The sequence below is a fragment of the Ziziphus jujuba genome, chromosome 5, assembly GCF_031755915.1.
Source record: "Ziziphus jujuba cultivar Dongzao chromosome 5, ASM3175591v1".
Taxonomy (NCBI): domain Eukaryota; kingdom Viridiplantae; phylum Streptophyta; class Magnoliopsida; order Rosales; family Rhamnaceae; genus Ziziphus; species Ziziphus jujuba.
In genome coordinates, this window is record NC_083383.1 from 30,896,952 (window position 1) to 30,918,806 (window position 21,855).

A 21,855-nucleotide genomic window follows, 5' to 3' on the forward strand; every position below is an offset into this window, starting at 1 on the left:
TTTCCCTTAAAATTTTATTTATCTCCAATTCTTATTCCTTTTTATTGCAAAATATTCAAAAGGAGCGTTCTTACGAATGAAAAATATTAAAATTGTTAAGTAATAAAATAATTTCATCTTAATTAATTAATACAAATTTATTAAACCCTATAACAAACTTTGGCTAATTTGTTATTAAAAATGATTTATTAATTCATTTTCTGGTTTATTTTATTTTTGAATCAGAGTTTTATTTTATTAATCGAGGGTTTATTTTTTTGCCTTTAATTGATAAATTTTGTTTAAAACAAATTATTTAATTATAAACTATTCAAAATCTTTTTGTATTTTGTTTGATTTGAATCTATGTTTTCTTAAACATATATATAGATGTGCTCAAAAGCTCAATTAGTGAAACTAATCTTATTCGTCAACCTTTTTTTTTTTTAACAAGGTAATTTTTTTTATTCTAAGTAGATAAATTATCAAAATAAAAAAAAAGTCCTATACAAAGAAGAACAAAAAAAAAAAAAAAAATTATCACTTTTTTTTTTTTAACTATTTTATTAATGAACCGGTAGAAGAAGGGTGTTTATGTAATTTTAATGGTGAAGTCCAACCTGAACCTATGGAAGCCCGTTCTCGATTGCTCGCCCAGAACGCTTGCATAGCCCAACCAGAACAAATTCTGAGTCTGTCTCTCTGAGTCCAACAATGGCTCTCACTTCTTCTTCGAAGTATTTGGGTTGCTACGGTTATGATCTGCTCTTGGTGTCAATAGCTGCGTTTTATGTATTCATGGTACCGTACACTAAGGTGGAAGAAAGCTTCAATGTTCAGGTAGCTTTTATTTGTTCAGTTTGCCAAGAAATTCTCTAAGAAAATGGTAGAATCAAAGATTTCAATATTGGTTGATTATATTATTTGTTCCATAACAAAATAAATGATTGTACTTTCATTTGGCGACTAGTGGGTAGTCCTAACTGAAGTAAGTCTCACTTTTTGTTTGGTTTCTGGAAAAAAAAAAAAAAAAAAAAAAAAAGAAGGAAATTTTGACAAAAGGTTATTAGTCTTTTGTTTTGGTTTGGTTTTTAGGTGATAAGTTAGTCTATACTATAGATTTGATTCAATTTCATAAAATGATAGTAACTGCCAATACAAACTAATTCTCTATTTCAGTTGCTAAATTAAAGACAGCTTTCTTTTCTCTATGCGTACTGAATTAATGTAGCAGTAAAAAGATTATAAATTTGGGTTTGTTTAAGGTTTAGGAAAGATGAGTTTTTTGGTTTGGAGATTTAAGTGCTTTACGTATTTCTTGGAGTCTATTGTTCCTTCACTTGCTAACTTTGTTTCTTTCTTAAACTTTTGTTTATCAAGGCAATGCATGATATTCTATACCATCGGCATCATTTGGACAATGTAAGTTTACTTTCTCAGATTTCTAGTACTTCTTGTAAACTGGTATTGGCTGGAATTTATTGGACCTTTAGTTTAACTTTTTTCATGTATTTTTCGTTATAAGTATGACCATTTGGAGTTCCCAGGAGTTGTTCCTCGCACTTTCCTTGGTAAGCTGGTGATTAATTTAAGGCTTGTAGCTTATTGGAAATCATTTTTATTTCTTGATTAACTATTGAATAGTTTGAGATGTTTAACTTTACTAATTATTATGTAACATTGTTCCTGTAGGTTCCCTGCTTGTATCAAGTTTGGCATCTCCTATTGTCGTAGCGATGAACTTGCTGAATTTGCCTAAGATTTATAGTCTTGTTGCAGGTTAGTACCATTGATATTTTGACACTTAAACTAGTGTAATGAATCTGATCTGAAAGATGCTTGTCAAAGTGATATGGCAGTGCATAGTATTACTATTCTTATGAGTACATGTGCAATTAAAGTAGGGAGATAGTGGAATTAGTAATGTGCTCGATATAATATTTATATTGAGCACGAGGTCTTGATTGTTACTATGTTTGGATGTGAAGTTGGGTAAAGGAATGCATATGTTGAGGAGTTTTGACATATCTTGATTTTGGAGATAAGTTTAGGTAAAGGACTGAGCCATTAAAGGGTTGATTTTAATGGAAAGGGACCTTGGTTTAGTGGACAACTGTCTAGATGGATCCAAGTGTCCTTCTCTGATGAGTTACCCAAACATTTGAAGATTGAACTTTCCAATGACATCTCATAATACCATCAATAATGATACAAAACAAATGGGATCCATAGTAAATTTCTGCACTTAAAAGAAGATACCAGTGAAAAAGTACTTATCAATTAGTTTGTAATGCCATTCTGAAACAAACTTTTTAATTAAAGTCAGAATTTGTCGTTTTTTTACAATGAAAGATCTGTGATTTCACAATACCTTGAGGAAGTGGGGAATCTATTTGGTATTTAGCAGATTGGACCAAATAGTTGATGGCTTTCATCTTATGACCTTGCTATTATGTGGTATTAGGACTGGAGAACGTGTAAAACCCTTGGTTTATTTTCTTTGCCTTTAATAATTTGTTATTTTCTAACTCACAAAATATATGTAATTTCTCAAACTTCACTAACTTGTTTAATTGCGGTTATCCAGTTCGTTTGGCATTAGGTTGCATTATTTTATCTACATTGCGCTTCTTCCGTCTTCAGGTGCGTTCTTGATGGTGTTTATTTGTGTGTACTTTCTTCCTATTATCTGAAATACTTATTTTGACTTGATATCTTTGTAGGTCTTGTAATTTGTGATCCTAGGGATACCATCATTTAACCTATCAATTGATATATGCAAAGCGCAAAAGAAATGACATATGTTCTAGATAGGCTTTATCATCTTCCATTAAACTTAGCAGTTTTGTGTAACCTGGCAGCATGAAACTATTGTGCTTTAATCTATGTTGAACTAGTAGATTTGTTGCTGCCTTTTCTTTGCTGAAAATGAACAAAAGAAATATTGCTTGTAGATTCCTGACTATTTTTAGTCACAATGATATAAGCAGTATCAATATTGTTCATGGTTCATAATTGGTATGACAAGTAACACTAATGTTAATTAATTTCATTTTAGCAGGTTAGAGATCAGTTTGGACATCAAGTAGAAGCTTTCTTTGTGATACTAACTGCTGTTCAGTTTCATCTTCTATTCTATTGTACCCGTCCTCTTCCAAATATACTAGCACTTGGTGTAGGTAAATGTTTTATCTAGTTTAACTCTTCTTATGCTCATTTTCTTTTTGGTGGCCTAAGATACAGGTATTTTTATTTTCCTTGCTGCTTTTTGGTCATTGGATGAAAATAAAGAAGTGGATGGAACAACTACTTCTGTTAATTTTTTTTTTCTTTTTTTCCTTTCCTAATTTTTTTTGCAGTCAACTTGGCATATGGATATTGGTTCAAGCGGAAGTATTATGCAGCACTGAACTGTCTGGTGTGTTTCCATCTGTAAATTTCAGATTATCCATCAGAGATGGAATGCAATCATGCTGCATGTCGTGGTATCCTATAGGTGTAGTATAGGTTCCACTCCTTTTTCTTTCTGGTTCATAATGTGCCAACATTTCCTACTTAAAATAATAGCAAAGTATTTCTATTACTGTGTTTCCTAATATGTTGGACAATCATGCTTTTAGCATCTAACTTTCTATTCATATTCTTTTGTACTTATGAGCCTTTTTTAGAAATCAATGTAGATTTTAAAGTCATTTTGTAAATGAGGAACTTTTAGTGTAACTGTTATTGTTGAAGAACAAAAGTTTATCTCCTCTACCACAATCTGAAGGCCGAGTACACTTAATTCTTTATTAGGAGTTACAAACTTGTGATGTCAATTATTATGATATAAACATGTTTATGTGTGATTACTTTGTTGATTATCTCAAAATAAATATCTTTGCTTTGTTCCCCACAGGTATAGATGTTTTTATTGCCATTTGATGAATTAATTGTAAGATTGTAACCATGCATCTCCTTTTTGCTTGCTGTATTATTCTTACTGCTCTTTTTTTCAATGAACAGATTTTTGCTACAATCATCTTTAGATGTGATATCCTTCTACTTCTTTGCCCTCTTGGCCTAGAGCTTTTCTTGGTGGGTTCTGCTTGATACCTTCAGTCTTACTATCTATTTTGTTTCATTGTGTGCTATTTTGAACTTTTACTACAATGAAGAACTGTTATGCTGCCCTTATGCCTTTGATTGTGCTGCGGTTGGGATCTATCTAACATGAAGTAGCGCCATTCCTAATTGCTTATATGATTTCTTGTCAGTTATGATTAGGTAATATTGTATTATTTTTTGTGTCTAACTAATATTTTGATCTTTTTGATGACAGACTAAATCAATTTCAATATGGGGGACATTAAAATGCTGCCTTTGGTTTGCTCTCTTGTCGATAGGTTGGTTAACCTTATGCTACTTTCTGCATTTTCTTTTTCATATACAAATCAAAACCCCGAATTAGTATATGGTTTTGAATTTTCTTCAGCACAGGTCTTACTGTAATGGTTGATTCAATAATGTGGAAAAGGTTGTTGTGGCCTGAATTTGAAGTTTTCTGGTTCAACTCTGTGCAAAATCGGAGTTCTGAGTGGGGTGTATCCTTAATTAATTTTCATTTCTGCCATGTGTTTTTTTCTAGAATTTGAAATATTTTACTGATGTTTTTTGTCATGTGATATTTGTTGATCCATATTGGTGATTAGTGCATGCTTCTTGGTTTGCAGTATGGGTCTTAATGATGTTCTGTAGTGCAGTTTTCTACTTCTCTTATAGCATGTTATCCCGTAACTGCTTTTTTCCAAATATTTGGGGATGTATTGATGGAAGTTCAAAGGTGGTTGCTGATTTCTTGGGTGTCTTATTAGAAGTGAGATGTTAAACCTGGTGGATATTTTCTTGGTTGCATATTGGAATAAGAATGTGATCTAGACTTCATTAGACTTGAGCCAGAACCTTTTTTTGCTTGAGGTTCCCCGGGAGGATCAGCTTTTCTGTGGTGATAGATATTTGAAGAAGTTGTCATAACGGAAAAAATACTTATCTGAAACTTACACCTTTTTGTTTTTCTTAATGTTACCTTTTCTTCAGACACATCCCTTCCACTGGTACTTCACTTCTGCACTCCCTCGCTCATTGCTTGCTGCATACCCTCTTTTTATGGTAAGTCTTGCAAGAGATGGAGTATATTATGAGTGTAACCTTCTCTGTCATCTTTTTATTTTATTGTTCCAAGCATTTTCTTCCTCCTTCGCTGGATGCTAATACTGGTCAGAATGAATTAATAGGATGCGTCACTGAAGGAAAAAACCTATATTTTTTGTGAATATCTTTGAATAATTCTTTTATCTTTTCATAATATAACTATACAAAAGCTTTTATTCATTTCGTTTGTAACTAGAATCATGATGTTGTAATGTTATTCTTCTTTTGACATAAACACTCTATGAAGTTAATTTCTCTAATAGAGAACTCTTGAAGCAATTCCTCTTTGATAGAAGCATAATTTTATCAAATAAAATAAACAAAATTCTTCAGGAGATGAGAACACTCTATATAGGAAAACTAAAAGTACAAATGTAAACTTTGATAATATCTTTCTGTCATAAGCTAATCACAATGAAAGGTTGGTCCCTGATCTCTTTCGAAGTTGAGGCCTAAAATGGTGCCTATAATTTGGGCATCGCAAAGGTCAAATTTTAAGAACATGAAATTATTGGTTTTGAATATTTTTACTTAAAATAATTTCGGCTGTTGTAATTGAAATGATTAATTTCAGCTGTTGTAATTGAAATGATTAATTTCAGCTGTTGTAATTGAAATGATTCTATTTTAAGTAAGGGGTAGAAAGGTCAAAAAAGTAATTGATTATTAAATTAATCAAATGGAGATAGGAGACTTAGTGAGATCTATTGAATGTTTTGGGTACTTTTTTTATTTTTTTTTTCTTTCCCTCACTTCCAAATTCCGACTTCCTAAATTGATGTGCAATCTCTCTTGCAGCTTGGGATTTTTCTTGACAGAAGGGTTCTGCTATTCATTCTTCCAGTTTTCTCCTTTGTTTTACTTTACTCTAAGCTTCCTCATAAGGTATAATGCTCATTCACTGTGATATGGTCTTTCCTTTACAATTTATAACATTAATGCAATGTATTTTCATGATCCAGGAACTTCGTTTTATTATTAGCTCAGTTCCAATATTCAACTTGTCTGCCGCACTTGCAGCTAATAGAATGTATGTGCTGTCTGTTTTAAGTTTCAGATGAATAAAAAAAATTAATGTGTATTGTTCAAAGCATTTGACATCTTTTTGGATTGTCAACCTGTATAAATTCTTTAATATACTAACAACCTGTGTGATCTTTTATTCCAATTTGTTACAGCTATAATAATAGGAAGAAAGCTTTTTGGAAGTTGATGTACTTTGTGATGATCGGATTACTATTAATCAGGTTGGATGTTTGCTTATTCTGTTTCACTTATGGATTGATAATTTGCATCACTTTTGTATTTATTTCTATCTTTGTAGTCTAGGGTGCACCATCATAACTTTCCTTGCATCCTATGAGAATTACCCCAGTGGTCATGCTTTAAAATATTTTCATCAGTATGGTAAGTCTTCTCTCTCTTCCCTCCATCCTTACCTCCATGGTCTTCTGTCTTTTTTAGTTGAAGTGCATTTTGTCTCAGTATTTTAATTCTTACATTTATTTGATGTCTCTTTTGGTCATTCATGTTTTCTCTGACAGGTAATGTTGCTAATCATAAAAATGAACAATGGATTCACATTGATACGTTTTCAGCTATGAATGGAATATCCCGCTTTTGTGAAAGTGATTTTCCATGGAGGTATATGATTCTTGCTTAGGGTAGCTTTACTCATATTCCTGATGGTATTTATCTATCTGGAAAGTCATTTATTAAATCTTTATGAAGCAACAATCATTTTTGGAACCAAACTAGTTAATACTTTTACTGTCCTAAGATTTTATTATAGCTAGTTCAGGATGATGTGGTCTTTGAATTAAACAAAATGAAATTTGCAGTAGGGATAATATGCTTACATTTAAATCCTTATGTTATCTCCTCAATAGTGTATTTTAGTTATATACCTTGCAAAGGAATATCTGCTTCATGTTTCTGTACATGTTTGATGCTCTTTGGAATATTGTAAGGTTTGTGTATCAGTTTGTAATTAGACTACAATGTAACGCAGGTATTCTAAGGAAGAAGGGATTCCCCTAGAAGAGTTGAAACAGAGAAATTTCACCTACCTCATAAAGTGAGTTTTTCCTCATCTTCCTTTTTATCTTTCTGTTGGATCAAGTCTCAGCGAAGTAAAGACTTGAATTGTAGCTTTCCTGGTCCTTTGTGCTAACAATTGCTAATTGGAATGAGTGAGAGCAAGTGTCATTTTTAATCCATAAGTGGTTTTGTTTTTGGATAGATCCAGTTCTTGTCATGACCTGAGCTTTTAAAATTATAGTAGTTTGGCAGTTAGTAGGATAAAGACAAAAGGAATAAATCTTTTCCTACTTTGGGCTCCGGAGTCTAGAATAAGGTTATTGTAGGATAATTAGCACAGATCACTTAGCAGTCAATCCCTTAATAAATTCAGTTTCAGATCTTCAGTGTCCTTAAATTATGAAGAAGGTCTCTTTATTCTTTTAGTACATTATTTTTTGTTTGCAGATGAAATTGATTTCTATGGTTTTATTGGTTTCATCTATAACAGTGAACATCCTTCTGTTGATGGATTCAAGTGTCTCTTTGCTGTAAATGGGTTCTCAAGGCTACGTCTTCAGTATCGCTATCCACTCATTTTACTGGTAGGAAGTTGAGCTTATCTGAATTGAACAATTGGGATGATACCCTTTCTGTTTGAAATATTAAACCTGCTTTCTACTTGGTGTCAGGTAAAAGAGCCCAAAGTTTATATTCATGGAAGTGCGAGAAACAAAGAAGTTTTGAGTCGAAACTGGCCAGGATGCTCGTGATATTTATGTGGTAAATTCTACTAGTTTTTAACTCGAAAATTATGTAGAAAAATGAGTTGTGGATTCATAACCTCTTTTTTCATGAGGGAAACTGATCAAACTTTCATTAACCGATAGCCTTCTTTCGTGTACAAGTGGATTAGATTTGATAGGGATAAAAACACCCTTTCTCAATGAAGGCTTGAATAGTATTTGTTTTTTGTCATACACATTACAGAGATTAACTACCCCGTTTCTTCTTGAGAATATATTCATTCTTGAATGAAAGTGAAGTGAGTTGCATTTTTGGATTGAAAGTTTGCATTTCTAATCAATACAACCAAACAAATGTTACAAATTATTGAAAATTTGGGCATGTAATCACAAAGTTTTTTTTTTTTGGGTGAATCGTTTTGATGATTGTTGAAAATACACTAGCTATAAAATTTGATTCATATTGCATAAATCAAATTACGCTATCAAATTATGAACACCAATTCACACATCAATACCTAATATTTGTTCTTATATGAACCTCTAGTGTGTGTACTTACTGATTTTGTACGAAGAGTAGTTTGCCCTCTCATTCAATATCCAAACTGTGGCCGAAGAAGTTGACCGGATGTAAGATATTTCTAAGAAATTTTCAAGGACATTGAATCTGATATTTAATTTAAATTGTCTTTTGCTATAGTAGGGTCCAATTCTGACCAATGGATTTCATTTATAGCCGTGTGATTAACATAATTACGTTGTTAAAATAAGACATTGATTGCTGAGCCGGGGGAAAAAAAAAAAGGGTTATGTAGAAATTTCAAACTCCTTAGTTTGTCATGGTCAAGAGTGGAAAATTTTCGCTTCACCTATCTTTTTGCTTATTTGGTTATTATTGTTAGGATGACTATGATTTGAAAATCCGAAATATTATTTTTGTTTCAGTTATAAAATAATTTTCATTTTTAAGGTACAAATCCCTATTGATTTATTTCATTTGGGTTGTACACCACAAGTTTTTAGTGTGATAGTTCAACACAAATGGGGTCATTTTTTAATGCACTTTTTTTTTTTTCCTCTTCCAAAAAACTAAAATATCTTTTTAATTGATGTAAAAGATCCAAAGTCATTGATAACTTTATAAAGTGAAAAATAATAACAATAAAGAAAACCTAATTATTTTCAGTTTTGCGTCAAAATCAGCGTGTATTTCACTTTCTTGTGGTTCTTATTGACTATTCAGTATTCAAAGTCAATGCCCAATAATTTTCCATAAAAAACAAATAGATAAGAAAGTCTATGCCTATTCACAGTCATTTCCTAGAAGCAGAGTTAGAAGAACACAAAATTTCCATTATATAAATAAACATTTTATTTCAAGTATGCTACTAAATCTAAAATCTATATCCTTCCAAGTAGTCAAGCCCAATGGCAAGCCAAGGAACAATGCAAAGACCATCCACAACCTCCTCAACCTCAATTCCCACAGACCAACAGTCCTATGAACCAAAGTCCCCTACCTTCAAAAGGGTCAATGAATTCAGGTTCATCTTCCCCTTCAACTTTCCCTCAACTCCAGAATCAGCAGCCGTTCGGATAATCCGAAACCTGGGCTCTTATGGAGTTTACTATACACTTTTCATATGGATCAGCCTCTTCATAACCTTGATTCCCAAGCGCAAAGTTTCCTTGGTCTACTTTGTTGCCACAACTGTTGTGGCATGCGTTTACCTTCAGCTACAGAGAGATTTTGTTGTGCTGCAGAGGATTGTCGACAAGCGATTCGTCTTGGCTTTGCTGGTGGTGGTTGCCATGGTTGAGCTCATCCTGACTGAAGCAGCCATACATCTGTTTGTGACATTGGGGTGTGGGATTCCATTGGTTTTGGTTCATGCTGTGCTTTTGAGACTGAGAGAAGATGCTTTTCTGGAGGAGGAAGGTTACTCTGCTGATAGGGAACATGTTCTTCTTACAAAAACCGGTGAAGATCATCAGTTTGTAGATTCTGTTTGATTATTACTTTTGATGAAATGGTTTGCTGATATTGGTTTTTGTTTTTGTGGGAAAATAAATTGTATCGTGAGGGCTAGACAAAAATTGGCTCTGCTATGTGAAATTTGCACTTAATCTGAATTTTTATTTGTTACTAGAAGACAAATACAATTATACGAATTAATGAGAAAAGCTTTTGGCATTGTTTATTACAAGAAGATTAATAAAAATGAATGACAATGCATATATAAGAATGTTCAAAGTTGAAAAATTCATACAGGGTTTTGGTATTTGGCTCATTTCACAACAAAATTTTGAGTCTCCAATTATTTTATTTTTCAAGTATAGTTTTATGTTTTATGACTAGTATTTTTTGCATCCTTCATATATTTAGGGAGATGTATTCAATTTAGAATTTGAAAAATTTAAAATGAGTTATAAACTTTAAAGGATTTGATGGATTATTATGGAATTTTACAGACTCTATAAAAATTTTATAAGAATCTAACGAAATCTTTGAGTTTAAAATTTGATTTTATAGTAACAATTTTCTTCACAAATTTACTATTAAAATTCTTTCAAATTCATTAAAATCCATCATTTTTTAAAATCTTTTAAAATTAATGACTTTTTGAATACTACCAGATTTTAAAAAAATTCTACAAAGTCTTAATTGAATACACTTAGATTTTAATAGACTTTAATAAAATCTATCAAAATCTAAATTGAATATCATTATATTACATTTTTTTAAAATCTAAATTAAATACCTTTAAATTTTTAAAAATTTTAAAATTTTTTCAAATTATAAATTGAATACATCCCTACTAAACAAAATATTTTTCCTCCAGCAAAATAATATGAAATAAAATCGAAGAATGAGAAATAAAAAAATAAAAAAGGGGATAAAATTGAGTGTTAGGACAGAAAGGTAAATTCACATCCTTTATCACAACAAAATCCATCTCCATTGTTCTCTCTCCCTCCAAAAAAAGGAAAAACCCTTGGGACACCGCCAAACCAAAAAAATGCTTCTCCAGAGCTCTATGCACCACCACAAAGTTGCTCTCTCTTCTTCTCTCTCCTACTCTCCTCCCCTAGCATGGAAAGTTCCCAATTTTACCCTCCACCAATCGATTAATTACAATAGGCTTTCAATCACCTGCTCATCCATATCCCAAGTCCACAACTATGGAACCGTGGACTACGAGCGGCGACCCTTGATCAAATGGAACATCATATACAAGAGGATATCGCTAATGGAAAATCCTGAACTGGGTTCTGCGACTGTGCTGAACCAGTGGGAGAAGGAGGGAAGGAAGCTCACAAAATGGGAGCTTTGTAGGGTTGTTAAGGAGTTGAGGAAGTATAAGAGATATGAGCGTGCTCTTGAGGTAATAACCAGGGGAAAAAAAAAAATTGTTTGCTTTGAGTTTTATATGGGGTTTTGGATGTGTTTGCTTTACTGGTTATGTGCCATTATTTGTTAGAAAGTTTTTGAATTGAATTGGAATATGGGATATGGTTTAATCTTGGGACATTCATTCTCTGTTTATTTGATGGGTCTCTCCGGTTTTTGTCAGAAATTGTTTGTTTTAATGTGGTATACTAATTTAATTTTTGTTCTACAATTGATTCTCTTAAGTCAAATGCTTTATTGGAGTTTTGTTTAGTTAATGTGGTTGTTTATGAGCTAGATTTTCTTTTTGTTTGGCCGAATGTAATAATATTTGAGTAATTTTGATTAATGCGTGGTGTGATTTAAGTGGAATCGAAATTGCGTTAGCGATAATTTTTATGAGGAATTTTAGGCCAATCCCAGTGGTACTGGTGTTTTGCTTGAAACTTAAAGACCATAGGTTAGTTGTATAGAGGCAATAGCATCTTACATGAGTAAAATATGTTACATAACCAATTATAAGTAGGAAATAGTGATATGCGATTGTTTTGATTGATGGATGTGAATTAAATTTTTAAAGGAGACACTGATTTCACGAGAAAATGAAATAACATGATGGCCAGTTTTGGATGCATGGGTCTTTTCGTGGAGTTGAATATTGGCCAAACCAATCAATGTGATTGCTCAAAAGAAATCTTTCCTGATATACATACATATATATATATATATATATGAAACAATTAGATAAATTGATACTGAAATGGAGAATAAGAAGGGAATTGCCCTGTATGGAAGATTTTGATTATGTTTAATAGTGTGAAAGTAACTTTGCCATTATATGAGATCCATTATTGCTGCTTAGGATAGTGATTTGATCAAGTGAAGTTGTCACGTTTGCACTATATTTTGAATCAGAGAAAAAAATTTTAGCTTTAAATTTCCAGAGCACAGAGTGAGTGTGGCAGTGGAGCAAAGGGGGAAAGTAGAAAATTGGCTGACTGGTAGATTGCATAACTGTGTTTATACATCTTTTGATATGCATATATGAATAAAGGACTTTGACTGCTAGGTGCATTTTACCCATCAAAATAGGGGGGGGGGGGGGGGGGGGGGGGGGGGGATGGAAAAGAAAAGAAAAAAACTGTAAAGGTATATTATATATCATGCTTGATAAAAAAATATATAAATGGACCATTTGTTTGATGGTTTGGAAATAACCTGTATAGTCTGTGTGTTTGGACGGTCATTTGAAGTTTAAATACAGAAAAACTCATTTTAGGAACTAAAGTGGAAGAAAACAGTAGTTTTTGTTAAAGTGCAAGATGAGCTGGGCAGCTTCGATCAATGCTGATGGTGCAGTCATCTTCATTGATAGACAAACTCATGAAGCAAAGTGCCACAACCTCTCTTAGATGGTGAGGTTTAGCTGTAAGAAGATAAGTAGAGTGAGAGAAAAATAACATGAGCTAATCAGGAGGGTTATTGTTAAAGGTTCCTACCTTGTGCAATTACATAGTGAGTGGCGACAGTTGAGTAGACTTGTATGTTTGGGCTACTAAAATTAGGTCATGTTTTAGCGATTTACTATTTCTTTTTGTCTTTAACAGCATGATGGTATTTAAACATTTAGCAAGTTTAAGGTTATACTTCTATTCATTTAGTGCTTTTTCTCCTTAGATGATAGCATATTATGATATACTAAGCTCTGATCATTTGAGCTCTCTCAAACCCCAACATTGATTGTGATCATCAGCTTTGAACTCTGCATGGCTTTTCCAGGTATATGAGTGGATGAACAATAGAGGAGAGAGGTTTAGACTATCCACCAGTGATGCTGCAATTCAATTAGATTTAATTGCCAAAGTCCGTGGAGTCTCTAGTGCTGAAGGTTACTTCATGAAGCTGCCAGATAGTTTGAAGGACCGGAGGATATATGGGGCCCTGCTCAATGCCTATGTACGGGCTAAAATGAAAGAAAAGGCAGAATCTTTACTTGATAGAATGAGAAGTAAAGGTCATGCCTTGCACTCACTTCCATATAATGTGATGATGACACTATATATGAACCTCAAGGAGTATGAAAAAGTTGACTTGCTGGTCTCAGAAATGATGGAGAAGAACATAAAACTAGATATCTACTCATATAACATCTGGTTATCCTCTCGAGGCTCACAAGGATCCGCAGAAAAGATGGAAGAAGTATTTCAACAGATGAAACTGGACAGAACCATTAATCCCAACTGGACCACATTCAGCACGTTGGCTACAATGTACATAAAGATGGAGCAGATTGAAAAAGCTGAAGAATGTTTGAAGAAGGTTGAGAGTAGAATCACAGGCCGGGATCGGATTCCTTATCATTATCTTTTAAGTCTTTATGGTAGTGTTGGAAACAAAGAGGAGATTTATCGGATCTGGAATGTTTATAAAGCAGTTTTTCCCAATATTCCGAATTTGGGATACCATGCAATTATCTGTTCTCTACTAAGAATAGGTGATATTGAAGGGGCTGAAAAGATTTATGATGAGTGGTTGTCAGTTAGGTCGTCTTATGACCCTCGAATTGCAAATCTATTCATCACTTGTTATGTCAAAGAAGGGAATTTGGAAAAAGCCAAAGGTTTCTTTGACCACATGATTGAAGTGGGAGGAAAACCAAATTCGAGTACGTGGGAGACACTTGCTGAGGGGCATACTGCAGAGAAGAACACCTTTGAAGCTTTGTCCTGCTGGAAGGAAGCTTTCGCAGAAGAGGGATCAAAGAGTTGGAGGCCAAAACCAATAAATGTAACTCTTTTCCTGGACCTCTGTGAACAAGAAGCTGATTTAGCTAGCAAGGAAGTTTTAGTGGGATTATTGAGGCAGGCGGGATATATTAAGGATAAATCATATGCATCCCTTGTTGGCTTATCTGATGAAGCTAATAATGATGATAATGGTAATAGAATGACATCAGAGAGAGGAAACCCTGACGATGATGAGGAAGATAACGAGAATGATGAAGATGGGTCTGGAATGCTTATCAACCAACTGCAGGCTAGCCCATGATACTTCTTGTTGTTTCTATGGGAAAGTACCAGCTCTTCTATGCTGGGTGCATGGAATAATTTATACTGAAATTTGCACATTTCAGAATTTGAAGCCCTCCCGATCTTTTCATGGTGGTTATTGAGCACCAGAGATTCAGTTCTGCTTTTAGTACGGAAATTGGAAGAAATCTAAATATTGGAAGTGGGTTTTGTTCATACTTGAAAGGCCTTGCTTTGCGGGAGTAGCTTGCATGTAGCTTATGGAACAAGAAGTTTTGGTTTTTCAGCCCACAGTCTGTAAAAGAAATTGTAGTGTCAGCAAAATTTGAATTTAAATCACAATTTAGGCATTTTTGTGAAATGATCCTTCGACTGATTAAAATGGTCAATATTTTATGAACTTATATCAAGATCAATTATGCTCTACCAGTAAATAGATTAAAGATTTCTTTGCAGGTGCTTAAAATTTGTCAAGATTATAGAAAGTCTATTATTTACACGTAGCAGTTGAACCAAAATATAGAAAATCATGAAGACTGCGGGTTTTACCCAAAATCATGAGAAGTTGATATGAAATGTGTAAATAAACAGGATTCATTATCAAAATTATTTAAGATGAGAAAATAATAATAAAATAAAAGTATACAAGATGCAATTAACCCTGATCTCATTCTAATCCTGGTACAAGTTGAATCCACTAATATTTGTAGGCAGCCTTTTTTTTATTATTATTATTATTATTTTAATTTTGGGTGCGTGTGTGTAGCCAATCCTTACCCATCATAATAACAAAACTCAAAATATGTAATGGAAGCTTTTTAGCCAAAAAAAAAAAAATATATATATATATATATATTTAATGGAAGCTATTCAAATATTCACAGAAAATTCAATTCAATCACTTTGAATTTGAAAGAGAAAGGGACAAATTATTACTATTCATGTTGCTTTCCATGTTTAAAAACCACTAATGTCAGTCATGTCATGCATTTGCGCCTCATTAAAATCAAATTTTTATTTTAAATTGTTTTTTATAACAATTGAAAAATATTCAATTTTCGGTTGTCATCATCATTGTACATATATTTTTTACGAGTTATAATTGGGCATAGATTTATTCCACAAGGTTTTTTTATCACAAAATTAGGCTGTCGGTGCTCCATCCATTCTACCATATTTTGATATTCTTTAATTAGGAAACAAAAAGACAAAAGGAAAAGAAGACAAAAACAAAACCATCCATATATATTAACAAAGAAGGAAGAAAAACAAAGTAAAAACATGAAAGACATGCAAACAATAACATGGTCACGAGCTCACACGTTCTACCTCATGGATAATGATTTGGCAGGATTTTGATTGGTGGATGTCCAAAATCTTAGGCATATATATATATATATATATATAATATTCAAGCTTTTCAATAATAAATAAAAGTTGATTATATAATAATATCTGTAGTGTAAGGTCCTATTCAAATGTTACTGGAAACACACTGCCAGAAGTTCAAAAGAAGAACATTTTGAGTTGGTCTTTTTATTTATTTATTTATTTTTTTTTTTAGTTTTTCCTCTTATATTTGAAAAATATAGTTTATTTAGGAAATATGTTTTTAATATTTAGATAATTTTGTGGTTGGAAATGATTTAGGGGGTGAGAGATATGGTGGGGATGGGGGGATCACATGGACAGCACATGGAAGACTTGTAGAAGCTTGTTGGAAGAGACAAAAGCTTTTTTGTGCTTTTGATCCCCACACACCACACACACAAAGTCCCACTATTCTCTCACAAAGGCATGTTTTTCTCTCTCTCTTTTTTTTTTTTTTTTTTTTCATTTACATCATTCCACCTTTCCCTTTTTCTTTAATTTTTTTCTTCCTCATTTCCAAAATCACCCCCTTTTTTTGGCAAATTATTCATTTTAGAGTAATTTCTTTCTTCTTTCTTCTTCTATAAAATTCTCCAAGATTTTGGTTGACAAATTAGCAGTTAATTTCATTAAATTTATGTATACTAAAGTCATGTATTTTTTAGATTCATATTTGAGGTTTTAATTTTGAAAAAAAATTAAGTTTAAAAAATTATAAAAAAATAAACAAGAAACCTATCTTGAGGTTTTATGACAATTATATCAATGTCTTCAATTCTTTTTATTAAGAAAAAAAAAATATCTACAGTGAAATTGATGGTATGAAAAGTAATTATATGAGTGTTTCTATTAAGTTTAGATATATGGAAATAAAATTGAAAAATATAAGGTGTTTTAATTTTACTAAGAATTAATGCTCAAGCCAATAAAATAATAATAATAATAATGCTCAAGATATGACAATTTAGAAAAATTTCATTCATGAATTTGGAGGAGGAATATGTCTCTTCACATAAAGGTTTATTTATGTCGCATGTATAAACTATGTCTTTATATGAAACGAATAAAAACTTTCTTAAAATAAATAAAGAGGGACAGAGTACGTACGAAAGATCCATTCTTCTACTGAAATTTTTCAATAATTTATTGTCTCACAGATTAAAATTTATTCTATAAGATATATATGCATACCCATATATCCTTTCCCCAGATTTATTGTGGTCTTTTTTTTTTCAATAAAACTACTTGACTAATTGGATTAATATAGGCTCTATATATTTTAGCATAATAATACGGTTCAGAGCACACTGTAGCATGGATAAGAAACTAATACAATTAATTCTAAACAAAATTAATAGGAAACTGATCCTAATGATATTAATCGTACTTCATATATAAAATCTAATAAATAATTTGAAATATTATATAAAATTATATAAAGCTAATATTCTATATAGAATATTGAAGTTATAAAAAGTAAGATGAGTTAACATATGGATGTAGGCAGATGAGAAATGGTGACTTTACAGGAAAAGTTAAGGGCATAATTGTGCCTTAATAGAATATTAGAACTTATAAAATTTTCCTATCTCATTTTATCATATCCCTATATTACCCTTGGTATCTACAATTATGCCACTGATTAATTATTTTACAATTTTTTTACATTTGATTCTTAAGTAGTTAAGTTCATATAAGAATATACACATCTAGGGAATATTACTTCCATCTATGCCAATTATATACAGCCTGTAGTCTCCAATATACCCAACAAATCCAACCCAAAATCCAAACCTCAAACAATTGATTTTTGTTGGGTGGTGCCCAAATAAATCTTGCTGTTTTTTAAGATTTGCTTTGCTGTTTGATACATAGACATATTTGGTCTTCAGACCCCTTGGGTTTCCATAGGACTAAATAATATTATTATTATTATTATTATTATTATTTTTTTTTTTGGGATTGAATCTACAATTTTTAATGCTGAATTTGTGCTAAAAAATTCCATTAATGATCATGCCAACTCCAGTTTTCCTAGATGAACTCTAAATTATCCCAAATACAAACCCCAAAAAAAAAAAAAAAAAAAATCCACCTCTTAATAAATATTTTGATGTGCCTGGGCACAAAAACAGCATATACTAATGCCCTGGACCAACATAGCAAATCCATGTTATGTCACCTCAAATTTTATGGAATCACAACACATGCCAAGATCTCTAAAAAATTGGACACATAAATTACAATCACAATTTTCCCACATGTAATCACATGATGGGTATTGCATGCCCATCACCATTCTCACAAATTTAGTCACCAAAAAAAAAAAAAAAAAAAAAAAACATCCCATACTCCTCTTAAAAAAGAAAGACACTAATTTAATAACCCATCTTTCTCTAATTCCCTCTTTTACTAATTTGAAATTATTACAAAAAAATAATAATGATACTAATAAAAATAAACAAAGTAACAAATCATTACCCAACTCAAAATCCAAGACCTTTTTAGAGGTTTTTTTTTTTTTTTTTTTTTGAAAAAAAAAAAAGAAAAAGAAAAAGAAAGAAGCCCACTAATGGGGGATATGGAAGTCATAATTCAAATATCCTGATGCTTTTTTGGTCAGTAAATATACCTACCCATTAACGACCACCTTACCTGATTTATGCAAGCACGGTTAAAACCTTATATATATATATATATATATATGTATTCCAATATAGTCACCCAACAAAGATTCAAACTCTTTAGCATCAAAGAAAGGAAAAAAAAAAAAAAAAAATTTGGTCATCAATGGCAGAGTTAGAGAACCCAAAGCTGATGACAAACCTCATCACTTTTCTCTCTTCTCTGCTTCAAAGAGTATCAGAATCCAACGACATAAACTGTCAATTTCAACCTCAGAAAATCTCAGTCTTCCATGGCTTAACTAGACCCACCATATCCATTCAAAGCTACCTGGAGAGAATCCTCAAGTATGCCAATTGTAGCCCCTCTTGCTACATAGTTGCTTATGTTTATCTGGATCGGTTTGCTCAGAGACAACCCTCTTTGCCAATCAATTCATTCAATGTTCATCGATTGCTGATTACAAGTGTTCTGCTTGCTGCCAAATTCATGGATGATATGTAAGTTTCTCAAGTTAATTATATATGTGTATATATATATATATATGTACATATATGAGATTGTTTTTAATTTAAGAGGGTTAGAAATTCTTGGATTGGAATTTCATCTTGTGTTTGAATAATGGATTGAAATTGAAGTGCTTCAACATGCTAAAAAAGGGGAAATTTTGAAACTCCCCCGCATTTGTTTGGATGCAAAGTCACCTTTTTGTATAGTTTTATATGATATACAATTATATGTATGCGGTTTTTGCAGTAGTTTTCTTTATTGGGCATGGAATTTTCTGAGTTCTTCTTAGATTTAAGTTTGATGGAATTTATAACTTGCTTTTTTTCTCCATTTCTGATCTGGATTTGGTTTTCAAAGTTTTTGGATTATGTAATACACCAGTTACTTAGATCCAGATTCTTATTCAGCTTTCTAGCTAGCTTGTGATTTAAATATCTAATGATAATAGATGTAGACCCACTTTTTTTTTTTTTTCTTTTTTTTACCCCTTCTAAAAATCACAAATCCTACTCACAATTCCAGCCAATATTAGCATTTTGATGAGGGACTCCAACAAATTGAGCAACAAAACAGAAAATCAACCGCATTATGAAGAACTTAAGCCCCTGATATGGTTTTCTTGTTGTCACCCAATACACGCCCAATCAGTACCATAATTGTGCAAAGAGAGAGAAATCAAACTCTCAGCAGGGTCAATTTAGTAATTTTTAAAATCTTTATGTTTAAAGGTTAAAAAAGTCAAAGTGATTTTAATTTTTGCTTTTTGTATATATTTTCAGGTACTACAACAATGCTTTCTATGCAAAAGTTGGAGGAATAAGCACAATAGAGATGAACTTTCTTGAGGTGGATTTCCTATTTGGTTTGGGTTTCCACCTAAATGTGACACCCACCACATTTCAAACCTACTGTTCCTATCTCCAAAGAGAGATGTTGATCTTGCAGCCTCCTCTCAACTTAGCAGATTCTTCTCCAAATTCAGGAAAATCTTTAAAACTCCAATATATGTGCTTCAGTGAGGAAGAATCTTCACTTCAGAAACATCAGCTGGCTGTTTAAGCTCAAAAGAGCTAGTTTAATTTCCGCAAGATATAATTAGATAATATAGACTAGGTAGTTTCTCTATTTGTTCCATATATTTGCAAATTGGCAATCAAATTGAACTTCTTAACAACTTTTCTCTTTTGGTTGTAATTTGTTTTTTTTTTTTCCCCTTTATTTATTTTTTTTTGTTTTTTTTGTGTATTTTGAATTTATTTGGAATATGAATGTGTACATACAGATTGAAGTCTTTGCTTTACAGTCTGGATATCAAAATGCTGATTAAACTTGTAAATTGCTTAATGGTTGGTACAAGTTCTTATCCGTGTTACGATTCTTTTTTAACTTTAATGGTTGCCACTGGAAAATGGAAATGGAGGAGATGTATAAATTATATATAAAAATATGTGTATATTTATGGATGCTTGGTCACAAATTCTGGAAAGAATGGGTAGTTGACAAAAGAATAAAAATATGTACAGAAGAGTACTATTTTGTTGTGATTATTTTTGTTTTTCGATGACAGTTTGTTCTATTTGACAGTTGTACTGATTCTCTAGAAGGGAACAATAAACATGTGCAATCATGGATAACAAGTATGAGAGAGAGAGAGTTTAAAAAGTAGCTATAGTGATGTTTTAGCATGAGTCAAAATCTGACAGACTGGCTAAAAGCTAAAGATTGAGGTTGAGGATGAAATATATGCAGCTGAGAAGCTAAGTTCTTGTTAAAAAAAAAAAGAAAAAAAAGAAAGAAAAAGAAAGAAAGAAAAATTGGTTATTGTTTTAATTCCCAGATTGACCAATAGATTTCTAATCCAGCTATTCCCCATAGAAAGTAAAAGGAAGACACATGCAAAGGCTGAGCAATAGATTCTAAAGGACAGCCTTTGGAGTTTTGGAAGTTTTTGTTGCTAATCAAGCGCAAATAAAAAAAGAAGAGAAAAAAAGAGTTTTATTTCCCTAAGGACAAGTGTATCTATTAGAGGGTTATGATTTGATTTTGAAACATTCAAATGGAATGCCTTTAAGTGATTGAAAAAAAAAAAAAACTCAAAATTAAGCAGCTTGTATGGATGTTTCATTTTCAACTTAAAACAGTACAAACAAGAAAACAGTGCATGGATGAAACAGAACCTTTTGGTAATTTTTTATTTTTTCATCAGCAACACTTACATTTAGAAAGGCTATTTGAGTTATTAATTTCCACAAATGTCTGTTTTTCCAACATACCAAACATAACTTGAATTTAAACATTAACAAATTTAATTCGAAGTTGAAAATAAATTCAAAGTCTGAATGCTGTCAAGAATGATAGTGCATTAGTTGAATTGGCATTTTCCTTTATTGGTGTGCATGTTGTTGTTGAATTCCTACCAATGTTTCCCTAAGCTGCTGTAACTTTTTCTCATTTGATGAAAATATGTCAGCTACTTGCTCCTTTGACTCAGAGTTACAGTGACAGTTTCACCAACTTCAATTAATTACTAATAGAATTATAGTGTCACTAATGCAGTAAAATTAGGTAATTTCAATCATCAAGATGACCAAGGAGAATTTTGAACTTCTGTAAGTCTAACTTAGGGAGCTGGGGTGTTGAAACTTTGGAATAATTTCAGCACCAAGGAGTTGTTACTACACACACACACACACACATATAAATATATATATATATATATATATTCATGTATGTATATATGTATAGACACAACCAAAAGCCAAGAATGTTTGTTATATGATATACCAAACAAAATTAAGTTAATTTTTAGAATAACAACTTCCAACTAGAAAAGAACATTGATGATGGAATTACTACATAAGGGTAGTCATTATAATATAAAAAGAAAATATTCAAAAGTCTAAGGCATCCAAAATTTTGAAATTTCAATATTCAAGTACAAGTACAAGGATTAAAACGCCTATTAATACCACAAGGGTTAGTCCCCTTAGTAGGG

General features: G+C 32.0%; 4 protein-coding genes across 6 annotated transcripts; all 4 read left to right on the forward strand.

The window, feature by feature from the left end:
* The first annotated feature begins 573 nt into the window (after positions 1-573).
* LOC132803813 (dol-P-Man:Man(7)GlcNAc(2)-PP-Dol alpha-1,6-mannosyltransferase) lies at positions 574-8,251 on the forward strand. 3 transcript variants are annotated; one of them, XM_060817378.1, is made up of 19 exons: positions 574-819; positions 1,360-1,401; positions 1,505-1,550; positions 1,672-1,758; positions 2,567-2,622; positions 3,041-3,158; positions 3,339-3,397; positions 3,985-4,056; positions 4,301-4,364; positions 4,459-4,562; positions 5,056-5,127; positions 5,968-6,054; positions 6,132-6,199; positions 6,348-6,416; positions 6,494-6,576; positions 6,714-6,813; positions 7,181-7,246; positions 7,700-7,793; positions 7,881-8,251. In XM_060817378.1, the coding sequence occupies exons 1-19, from the start codon at positions 694-696 to the stop codon at positions 7,959-7,961; spliced, it is 1,494 nt and encodes a 497-aa protein (XP_060673361.1). In that variant the 5' UTR covers positions 574-693; the 3' UTR covers positions 7,962-8,251. The 3 variants fall into 3 exon arrangements, with proteins under 3 accessions (XP_060673361.1, XP_060673363.1, XP_060673362.1); XM_060817379.1 differs by having other exon boundaries at positions 737-819; positions 1,527-1,550; XM_060817380.1 differs by lacking the exon at positions 1,505-1,550 and having other exon boundaries at positions 731-819.
* A 1,028-nt stretch (positions 8,252-9,279) lies between these two features.
* On the forward strand, positions 9,280-10,133 carry LOC132803815 (uncharacterized). Its single transcript, XM_060817382.1, has one exon. The coding sequence runs from the start codon at positions 9,363-9,365 to the stop codon at positions 9,945-9,947; it is 585 nt and encodes a 194-aa protein (XP_060673365.1). The 5' UTR covers positions 9,280-9,362; the 3' UTR covers positions 9,948-10,133.
* Positions 10,134-10,891: 758 nt separating this feature from the next.
* On the forward strand, positions 10,892-14,820 carry LOC132803828 (pentatricopeptide repeat-containing protein At1g02150). The gene is made up of 2 exons (XM_060817441.1): positions 10,892-11,320; positions 13,105-14,820. Exons 1-2 carry the CDS (start codon positions 10,955-10,957, stop codon positions 14,371-14,373), a joined length of 1,635 nt encoding a protein of 544 aa, XP_060673424.1. The 5' UTR covers positions 10,892-10,954; the 3' UTR covers positions 14,374-14,820.
* Positions 14,821-18,445: 3,625 nt separating this feature from the next.
* Positions 18,446-20,160, forward strand: LOC132803652 (cyclin-U4-1-like). The gene is made up of 2 exons (XM_060816968.1): positions 18,446-18,850; positions 19,640-20,160. Exons 1-2 carry the CDS (start codon positions 18,516-18,518, stop codon positions 19,917-19,919), a joined length of 615 nt encoding a protein of 204 aa, XP_060672951.1. The 5' UTR covers positions 18,446-18,515; the 3' UTR covers positions 19,920-20,160.
* The last annotated feature ends 1,695 nt before the right edge of the window (positions 20,161-21,855 follow it).